The sequence below is a fragment of the Rhododendron vialii genome, chromosome 9a (assembly GCF_030253575.1).
Source record: "Rhododendron vialii isolate Sample 1 chromosome 9a, ASM3025357v1".
Lineage (NCBI taxonomy): Eukaryota > Viridiplantae > Streptophyta > Magnoliopsida > Ericales > Ericaceae > Rhododendron > Rhododendron vialii.
In genome coordinates this window covers 2,798,168-2,808,932 of record NC_080565.1, presented here as the reverse complement: position 1 = coordinate 2,808,932, position 10,765 = coordinate 2,798,168, and the positions used below count along the sequence as shown (strand labels likewise).

The 10,765-nt window shown below is 36.7% G+C and overlaps 3 protein-coding genes across 3 annotated transcripts; 1 reads left to right on the top strand and 2 right to left on the bottom strand.

Annotated features, from left to right (window-relative positions):
- The first annotated feature begins 1,008 nt into the window (after window positions 1-1,008).
- Window positions 1,009-3,423, top strand: LOC131301651 (uncharacterized). The gene is made up of 3 exons (XM_058328029.1): window positions 1,009-1,341; window positions 1,431-1,998; window positions 2,369-3,423. Exons 1-3 carry the CDS (start codon window positions 1,009-1,011, stop codon window positions 3,421-3,423), a joined length of 1,956 nt encoding a protein of 651 aa, XP_058184012.1.
- Window positions 3,424-6,820: 3,397 nt separating this feature from the next.
- Window positions 6,821-7,883, bottom strand: LOC131301956 (uncharacterized). The gene is made up of 4 exons (XM_058328483.1): window positions 7,718-7,883; window positions 7,421-7,633; window positions 7,198-7,295; window positions 6,821-7,123 (listed from the first exon to the last, which is right to left on the bottom strand). The coding sequence occupies exons 1-4, from the start codon at window positions 7,745-7,747 to the stop codon at window positions 6,883-6,885; spliced, it is 582 nt and encodes a 193-aa protein (XP_058184466.1). The 5' UTR covers window positions 7,748-7,883; the 3' UTR covers window positions 6,821-6,882.
- A 281-nt stretch (window positions 7,884-8,164) lies between these two features.
- LOC131301650 (uncharacterized) lies at window positions 8,165-9,277 on the bottom strand. Its single transcript, XM_058328028.1, has one exon. It carries the CDS (start codon window positions 9,275-9,277, stop codon window positions 8,165-8,167), a length of 1,113 nt encoding a protein of 370 aa, XP_058184011.1.
- Window positions 9,278-10,765: the final 1,488 nt, after the last annotated feature.

Below are 10,765 nucleotides of genomic sequence, written 5' to 3'. Positions count from 1 at the left end.
AGTTGATGTACTTTTCATTTAGTAGTGATGTATGTTGCTTTGTGATTCGTTGTAGCTTTGTGGTGCGTGAGGAGATGCAGGTTGATGGAGTCGAGCAGATGAGGTATTTAATGTCGTTTTTGTTGGTAGATTTGTTTATTTTCAGTGTTTATGTGATTGTTTTGATGTATGAGAACTGTTTTTAGATCTATGAGAACTGGTTTCTGAATTACGAGAGCTGGTGTCTGAACTATGAGAACTGGTTTCTGAACTATGAGAACTGTTTTCTGAACTATGAGAACTGGTTTCTGAACTATGAGAACTGTTTTCTGAACTATGAGAACTGGTTTCTGAACTATGAGATCTGGTTTCTGAATTACGAGAGCTGGTGTCTGAACTATGAGAACTGGTCTCTGAACTATGAGAACTGGTTTCTGAACTATGAGAACTGGTTTCTGAACTAGGAGAACTGGTTTCTGAATTACGAGAGCTGGTGTCTGAACTATGAGAACTGGTCTCTGAACTATGAGAACTGGTTTCTGAACTATGAGAACTGGTTTCTGAACTATAGTTCTCATATGAATTTGATGTGATTTGTCGTTTTGTGTATTATTTAAATGTTGTTTTTGTTGTTAGATTGAGGCCTAGCTTGAACTATCATTGTGTTTGTTTGTTAGATTTTGATGTGAAGTGTCTTTTTGTGTTTTTTGCATGAGAAGTGTTTATGAGAATTGTGTTTTTAAAATGAGAACTGTGTTTATTTATATGAGAACTGTGTTTTTAATAGGAGAACTGTGTTGGTTTATGAGAATTGTGTCGTTTTCCTTTGTGTGAATTGTTTGTTTTTTTGTTAGGGAAACGGAGAATTCGTTGATTTTGTTTTGTAAATACAATGGATTGTGTGCTGGAATAAAGTTGTCTCGGTCGTCGAGAATTGGAGATTTTATGAAGATATTGTGTGGCAAGTTTAGTGAGTTGAGAAGACACTCATTGCAACTCTTTTATGCTATACGTGATCATCCTAGTACCATGTTATATAATGATGAAGATTTGGAGGTGATGTTTGCTGTAGCTGATAGTATTGGATTGAATTGCATTGAAGTTACAGTAGTAGATAGTCGTGGTTTTGATAGTGGTATTAGTGGGTGTGGTGTTGATGTTGGTGCTAATAGTAGTGGGGTTTTCGATAGTGGTGGTGCTAGCACTAGTAAGGGCATTTGTTTCAGTGGGCAAGGGTTAGTCGGTTGTCGGTTGGAATCAATGGAATATGTAGTAAAGAGGATGATTTGGGAGCTATGTTTTGCCCGCATCAGCATCGGCCAAGGTTGTCGGACGCGTGGAAAGAGCTTATTAAAAGTGTTGGTCAGTTGTTTGTCGGGGGTTCGGAAGGTTTTCGTGATGCATTGCGGAAATATTCAATTGTTCATTCTTTTGAGTTTGACTTTGTAAAGAATGAAACAGAGAGAGTGACTGCAGTTTGTAAGGTAAAATCTTGCAAGTGGAATATCCATGCTAGACTTGACAAGGTCAGTGGTTGCTTTTACATCAAAAGGTATTATAATGTTCATTGTTGTGGTGTTGCTGGGCGTATGACAAAGAACTGTCATGCTAATTCATCTCTGATTAGTCAATTGATAAATGATGATGTTCGAGACAAGTCAAAGAAACGTCCTGTTGATGTTGTTGATGATTTGAAGGAGTATTATGGGGTGGATGTGTCATATAATCGTGCTTGGTTAGCTATCCAGAAAGCCAAGTCAAGTGCATTTGGAGATTATTCAGATTCTTTTAATCAACTGCAATGGTATCGTAATGTTGTTCTGAATTCGGATCCTACAAGTGTTTTTGATGTTGAGTGGGATCAAACCACAAATCGTTTTTTGAGGTTGTTTGTAGCATTTGATGCATGTGTACAAGGATTTAAGCACTGCAGGCCTGTTTTATCCGTTGACGCAACGTTCTTGAAGGCAAGGCATATGGGATGCTTGATGTCTGCTTCAGCTAAAGATGGTAATGCAGGTATGAAATAGATCACATATACAATTCTCATATGAGTACTTACACACATTTCACATAGGGTACAATGCAGTATGAGAAATATGAGAACTGTTTTCAGAACTATGAGAACTGGTGTCTGAACTATGAGAACTGGTTTCTTATGGTCATATAGGATGCTTGATGTGTGATTGAGCTAGAGATGGTAATGCAGGTATGAAATAGATTACATATACAATTCTCATATGAATATAACATACAGTTCACATAGGCTATAATGCACTATGAGAAATATGAGAACTGTTTTCAAAATTATGAGAACTGGTTCCTGAATTGTGAGAACTGATTTTGTCATATGTATGAACTGGTAACTGAATTATTTTTTCCTTCTCAGGTCTATTTCCATTGTGCTTTGGTGTGGTTGATTCTGAGAATAATGATAATTGGCTTTGGTTTATGGAGAAGTTGCATGGTATTTTGGATGAAGACAGAAGGGTTTTTGTTTTTATATCTGACTGTCACAGAGGAATAAAAGAGGGTATTGCTAAGGTGTTTCCTTCAAGCTTTCATGCTTACTGTCTCTATCATTTGAAGGGTAACTTGCGTACTGCTTTGGCGTCCACAAATGTCAAGTATAAAGAGAGTTTGATCAGAGTGTTTTCAAAATGTGCTTATGCTCCCACTGTGGCAAAGTTTAATCAGCATATGGGTAATTTGCTGAAACACGGTGGTGCAGCTGTTGTTCATTTTCTGTCGGAGTTGCCTAATGAGCGCTGGGCAAATGTTTTTTTCCCGGGGCAACGTTATGGAGCAATGTCCTCTAGTCTAGCTGAGTGCTTTAACTCATGGATATTGAAAGAGCGTGAATTGCCCGTGGTGGATATGGTTGATCGTATAAGGAAGAAGATGATGAAATCAATGTGTTTGAGGAGAGAAAGGGCAAGTAAATGGGATCAGGTGATTTGTCCTTATGGGGAGTCTCGGTTGGAGAAGTTATATGATTTAGTTAAAACATGGAAAGTGATTCATTCAAGTGCTGATATATTTGAAGTTGACACGGATCCGTCTGTATGTGTTGATATTGGGAGGCGTACATGCAGTTGTTGTTGGTGGCAGTTGAATGGATTCCCTTGTTGCCACGCTGTCTGTGCTATCAAATATAGTGGTAAGGATTTGAACTTGTATGTAGAGCGTTTTTTTCATGTTGAGAGTTATCGTCAGGTGTATTCAAAACCAATTTACCCAGTTGCGTCATTGTTGAAAGGTGATGTGGTTGATTGTGGTACTAGTATTCTGCCACCATTGTCAAAAAAGCCTCCAGGGCGGCCTAAGAAGAAGAGGATTCGTTCGAATGGGGAGAAGGTTAGAGAAATGAAGTGTGGTAGGTGTGGGAAGATGGGGAATCATAATAAACTTACTTGTAAGGAGGATTTGAGGCCTGATTTTTAGTTTTTAATAATTGAGTTGTACAAAAAACAATGTTATTGGATTTGATTCATGAAATAATTGTTGAGAATAAGATTTTTTTTTGTGTTTTTGTTACTAATTCTGTGTTTTGTTCTAGCACTTTGAATTATGTGAAGTATCTAAGCAACCTGTGTGTATAGCTCTATGAGAACTTTGTATTTTCTATGAGAAGTGTGTATTTTCTATGTGAAATGTGTATCAAAACTGTGTTTTTAGTATATGAGAATTTTGTATGAGAAGTGTGTTTTTTTCTATGAGAAGTGTGTTTTTTTCTATGAGAAGTGTGTTTTTTCTATGAGAAGTGTGTTTTTTTCTATGAGAAGTGTGTTTTTTTCTATGAGAAGTGTTTTTTTTCTATGAGAAGTGTGTATTTTTCCATGAGAAGTGTTTTTCCCCCCTATGAGAAGTGTGTATTTTTCCATGAGAAGTGTTTTTCTCCCCTATGAGAAGTGTGTATTTTTCCATGAGAAGTGTTTTTCCCCGCTATGAGAAGTGTGTATTTTCGATGATAAGTTAAATTCTAACAGAACATGCATCAAATTGACATACACCAAACCATACTAACAAATAGCAAACGATTGTTAACATAGATGAAATCCAGTTTAACATTCAGAAGACCCTAATTATCATCAGAGTCAGATAGCACTAATTACAGCATCAGTGGTTTAACACAACTACAAACCCTAATTTTCATTGGAGTTAGATTCCTTAATCATTTGAGGAAGGAGCCAAAAAGTCGCAAAAAATCCCCAAAATGTTGATGAACCCCAACTAGAAACCCTAATTTTCCAAAAAGTAGTTGAGGCACGAAACCCTAACTTCTACTGTGCATCTTCCTCTTCCTCGTCCTCCTTATTCCCTTCTGCTCTGTGAGCGTCCATCAATGCCTGGATTTCTAACCTGAGGCGGAGAAGATCGATGCTCTGTATCCTGTGCTGGCGATGCAGGCGTTCCACTTCAGCTTTGAGAGGAGCCACATGCTCCTCAATGATCTTCTTCACAGCATCCTCCATGGTTGAGATTTTCGGAGCGTTGTTTGGTGGAGTGTCGTCCGGAGCGTTCTGATTTGGGGCTGCCATTTGGTGGAGTGTCGTCCGGAGCGTTCTGGTTGAGATTTCTTCTCTCTCTCTCTCTCTGGAAATGAAAAGCCGTGTGCGGTGTTTAACCTTTCAGGTATTTAAGGTGGTAGTGATACACGTGGTGAACAGTTTAAAGTGCAACGATTTTTGGTATAAAAAACAAAACAAAAACAAGAAAAACAAAAATATAGAGATCTTTGTTTGAAAAATAATAAATAATAAATATAATAAATAAAACAAAAAATAGAATATATTCGAGATTACTAATTAATTGTGACTGTTTTTTTTTTTTTGGTTTAAGTATTTTTGGCAATTAGAAATATAATAAACAAGGAAAAACATCCAGATTTATAAGACATACATCGTTGGATACACCTGACGATCGAAGAAAGTAAACATTTCAAACATCCTAGATGAAATTGATAGATCCAAATACAAGGAGAAAAAGAAAGTACCAGATTTAAACAAGAGATCTACTAAGAAAGAAAGAAAGAAAAAAAAAAAAAACATAGAACAGCCAAACTGAAAAATTAGATCCCTAGTTAGTTGGTGGTTGTCTTCTTGGTCGCACGTTTCTGCTAGTAGTGGCTTCTTCCGCTTCCGCTTCCTTTGCCAAATTTTTGGCAAGTTTCCAATCTTTGAAGATCTGCATTTTTTTCTTGAGAAGGTTGATGTTGTCCTGGTTTTCGAAGAATCGGGCTTGGGTTTCATCAAGTTTTTCACTGGTCTCTTTGACTGATGCATCTACGGCATCTTTGATGAGTCTTGCCAAGTCTTCTGCCATTTTTTAGGATTTTTTTGTTGTAGTTGTGTTGAGGGTGGGAAATGAAGAAACGGGAAGAGGAAGAGGGGTATTTATAGGCCATATAAAATAGGGTTTCACGTTGAAGATGTAATTTACAAAAATACCCTTTACATTTTTTATGAGAATTGGTTATTTTCTATGAGAATTGTGAAATTTCCTATGAAAACTGTGTTTTTTCTATAAGAACTGCAAATTTTTCTATGAGAACTGTGTTTTTCCTCTATGCGAAATGTAAACTTTGAACAATGAAAAATGGAGTTTAGAGAAAGATGATTGTATTATGAGAATTGGTTATTTTCTATGAGAATTGTGAAATTTCCTATGAGAACTGTGTATGAGAATTGTGAAATTTTCTATGCGAACTGCAAATTTTTCTATGAGAACTGTGTTTTTCCTCTATGCGAAATGTAAACTGTGAACAATGAAAAATGGAGTTTAGAGAAAGATGATTGTATATGTTGATTAACCAGTAAACTAAACAACTCATTAACCAATATACATGTCATGAACAACACCTCCACCACGTCATTACCCATGTGCACTACTTCCACATCCAAAACTAATATTTTTACAGTGGTTAATGAGGTTTCTGCTATGTTAGGTTTCTATGAGAATTGTGAATTTTCCTATGAGAAGTGTGTACGGCATCTTTGATGTGAACTGCAACGGTTTTTTTCCTCCAATGTGAACTGCAACGGCATCTTTGATGAGTCTTGCCAAGTCTTCTGCCATTTTTTAGGATTTTTTTGTTGTAGTTGTGTTGAGGGTGGGAAATGAAGAAACGGGAAGAGGAAGAGGGGTATTTATAGGCCATATAAAATAGGGTTTCACGTTGAAGATGTAATTTACAAAAATACCATTTAAATTTTTTAAGAGAATTGGTTATTTTCTATGAGAATTGTGAAATTTCCTATGAGAACTGTGTATGAGAATTGTGAAATTTTCTATGCGAACTGCAAATTTTTCTATGAGAACTGTGTTTTTCCTCTATGCGAACTGTAAACTGTGAACAATGAAAAATGGAGTTTAGAGAAAGATGATTGTATATGTTGATTAACCAGTAAACTAAACAACTCATTAACCAATATACATGTCATGTGCACTACTTCCACATCCAAAACTAATATTTTTTGCAGTGGTTAATGAGGTTTCTGCTATGTTAGGTTTCTATGAGAATTGTGAATTTTCCTATGAGAAGTGTGTATGAGAACTGTATTTTTTCTATGCGAACTGCAAATTTTTGTATGAGAAGTGTGTATGAGAAGTGTTTTTTTCCTCCAATGCAAACTGCAAACTTTGAACAATGAAAAATAGAGTTCAGAGAAAGATGATTGTATATTTTCATTAACCACTAAACTGAACAGTACGCATTAACCACTATACAAGTCATGAACATCACCTCCACCATTTCATTACCCATCTGCACTACTTTCACTTCCAAAACTATTTTTGCAGTCTGAGATTGTATATCTTCATTTACCAGTAAATTAAACAACTCATTAACCACTATACAACTGATGAACAACACCACTACCAACTTTGATGAGTAAGTTGAATCTATGCCTTTTTTTTCTTCTCTTCAAGAAGCTCCTGGTCGTCATAATATTTTTGCAGTCTGAGATTTTCCATCCTATTATGATAGATTTCTGGAGTCCATGATCTCTTGGGGTCACTGACAAATGCTTGCACAATATCAGCTCTCATTTGAAGGCATTGTTGCTTTGTAAGGTCGCTTTTAATTGGTTTTTTCATTAGCTTTTGGCGAATGATGTAGGCAACAACAACTGCACAATCAACCCTGTGAATACAAGACTAATGTTAGGGGCTTATATAAGATGCAGTGACGAGTTTTGGTAGTTGAAAGATACTTACGAGCCTGGTTCTTGTTGTGGTGCATTGTCCACGAGCTTTGCAGAGGTTTTAATCTTCTTCTTGCATTGTTGGTTGATGTAGTTCGTGACATTCTTTCTCTGTTACAGAATATGATCATGGATACATTAACGATACACATTTCACATAGTTTGTTCACATAGACTACAATACACAGTTGAAAGAGTTCATATATTTTTCTTAGAATAAGGAGGGATTATGTTACCAGATTGGCAGTTGCTTCACAGTATTTATCTCTTCTCCCTTGTCTGTGGATGGAGTTGTAGAACCTCCATTCTTGGTCAATGGTGTCTAGCTCAAGCAAAGTATAATGGCTTGAACCATATATTGGGATAAGGATTGTTCTGGTGTTCAAAATCTTTGAGCGGACGACATCAAGTGCTCTGTTAGCTGAGTTTTGATCACCTCCAAGGAAGGTCTGTTTCGAAAGAAGATAATTAGGCAACCTCTTAACTGTGAGTGTATGCTACATGAATTGTGAGAGAGTGCTTCCTTTTCTTACTGATGAAAAGCTGTTGAAGACAAACGGCATATCTTGTTGGGAATCTTCTATTCCCAATGAAAAGGATGGTCCAGATGTTGGTGGTTGTAGTGTTGTAGTCAGCAAGTGGACGTAGGCATCTATTGGCTGTATCAGAATGTAAAAAGTATTTGTTTATCACGTACAGTTCTGATATAAAAAACAGAGTTCTGATAGAAAAAATACAGTTCTCATACAAAAGCACAGATCTCATATACATTTCTCTTAAAATATAGAAAGAGAGTTGCTTCTTTTTTTATTGTGTTACCTGGTCTGTTAATTCTCGATCACATAGCAGAAACCTCACATCTTCTTGATATATGCGCAGGTCATCTAATTCACAATCCCATATGTGCATACTGCATGATATACATAACATTAGCCAATCTGAAATGATTTAAAGACAGTAAATTGTTGGGTTTAGCATTTTTACCATCCCTCCTCGAGTTCCCAAAATTTTCTGATTGTTTCTTGGCATTCGTCAGGTAGCAATGCAAGGAGAATGTCTGCCTTTTTTCCTAGGGGAGGAATCTTGTCATCAAGTTTCTTGATTTCTGCTTGTGGCTTGTCACTTTCGACAAGGACAATTTGTTCTTTTTTGCGACCATCCTTTGTGATTGAACCATAGTAATACTTGTCATCCATTTTTTGCCTTCGTGGTCTTTGTTTTGCATTATCATCTTTGTTGTCCTCTTCAGAATCTTTCCCTGCATGAGCATATAGTTGTGTAACTTCATGGACCACTTGCTCAATCTTCTGATCAGTGTACGTTTGTGTGATGTTATGTATTGCTTCCTCACTTCTTTGTGTGAGCAAAGAGGAATCAGTCTCGAGAACCGGTAAATGCTTTTGAGGTTCTTTGGTATGTTGCGGTTGGATGGAAAGCTTGCTGGTGAGGGAAAGCTTGTTGGTTAGGCTGCGTATTTCTGCATCTTTTTGAACAATTATAGCCTTTTGCCTTTGTTCAGTTGTGCTCAGATACTTTTGCAGCTGGCCCTTCTCGGTCATTAGGGATTGAACTTGCATTGTAAGGGCCTTTTTGATTTTGTTCTTCTCAATTTCAAATTGTTCCAGCATCATATGTTTCTGTTTTTCAAATTCATCCCTTTCTTTTCCCATTTCCAGCAGCTGCTTTTCCATTTCATCCCTGTCCTTTTTCAAAACGTTTGAGATTGTATCCATCTTCTGCAGCTTTTGTTCCAGTGAGTCCCTTTCTTTTTCCATTTCCAACAGCTGATTTTTCATTGTATCGCTGTCCTTTTCCAAGACTGCAGTCTTCTCTATCAGGAACTTGTGTTGTTCTTGGGCCTGCAACATTGTGTTGGACATAGTTACGATCTTCTGCAGCTTTTCTTTCATTGCATCCCGTTCTTTTTGCATTTCCTCCAGCTCATTTTTCATTGCATCCTTGTCGTTTTGCAGTCCGTGGTTTTGTTGTTCAAGTATTTGTTTTTGATTCTGAATATATTGGACTTGTTGCTGGAGATCCTTGATGATAACTTGATCATTGTTCTCCAGTAAGCTGTCACAGAATTTACCCATCTGGTTGTGCTCTTTAATTAGGCCCTGATAATGGAGTCCAGAGGTTGGTAGGTACTCGGAACCATAGTCTCGCCTGATTGTGATTGTGAGAACATTGCTTGTTGTTTCTCAGTAGATGATGTTGACACAAGAGGAGATGGTTGCTGTTTTTCAGTTAAGTGTATCTCATCAAGTTGTAGTGCCGGACTTTGAGGAGATTGTGTATGCTGCATCATCTGTGATATAGTTCCCCTGTCATTGTCATCTACAACTTCTGGGTGTGGCATGCTGTAGACTTGAGCCTCTTGGCATGTTTCTTGAAGTTCTTCCTCATATACCTGAAAGATGTGAACTCACAATCAGAATTGTGTTTTTCATATGATAACCATGTATTTTCCTATGAGCACTGTGTATGAGAAGTGTGTTTTTTTGTATGAGAACTGTGTTTTTGCTATAAGAAGTGTGTATTTATCTATGAGAACTGTGTAATTTTCTATGAGAAGTGTGTAATTTTCTATGAGAAGTGTGTAATTTTCTATGAGAAGTGTGTAATTTTCTATGAGAAGTGTGCACTTTTCTATGAGAAGTATGAGAAGTGTGTATTTATCTATGAGAAGTGTGTAATTTTCTATGAGAAGTGTGTACTTTTTTATGAGAAGTGTGTACTTTTCTATGAGAAGTGTGTAATTTTCTATGAGAAGTGTGCACTTTTCTATGAGAAGTATGAGAAGTGTGTAATTTTCTATGAGAAGTGTGTAATTTTCTATGAGAAGTGTGCACTTTTCTATGAGAAGTATGAGAAGTGTGTATTTATCTATGAGAAGTGTGTAATTTTCTATGAGAAGTGTGTAATTTTCTATGAGAAGTGTGCACTTTTCTATGAGAAGTGTGTATTTTCGTGTCCAAGTTAAGCAATTTGATTAGTGTATATACCGTAATGTTGAGATTGCTCAAATCTTTAAAATCATCAATTCTTTTTTTCAGGTCTGAGGTGTTCCAGTTTAGTAGTCTTGGAATTGCTTCATTTTTTGGTCGTGCAATCAAATCCGTGTGTTCACAAATCCAGTACTGCAAAACAGGTAAGGAAATTATTAGAATAAAAGAAAATTATTAGAATACCCAAAAATACTTCTCATAGCAAAATAGATTTAAGTTACCATCAATGCCACCACACATCCTGTTGCATCTCTTGGTTTGTCAAGGAACTTGTGCATTGATGTATTCAATGTTTCTGCAATGGATTGTGCCCAGTCGTAGTCTTTTATTTCTTCTATTTTCTCCATGCAATGCACATATGTCCATGCAATGGTGACTCCTGATGTGGAGAAGAACAGCGTCAGGCAAATGAACATGCATACAAGGCGGACTACATCTTGGATGTCTTCTTCAGTTATGGATTCCTCTTTTTTTGAAAGTATTTCATTGATCATATCTTTCATCTTTTTACTACCAATCCTTGCCTCCTGTATCCCCCTTCTTTTTGCAAATGCAACATCACTTTTCTTCTTG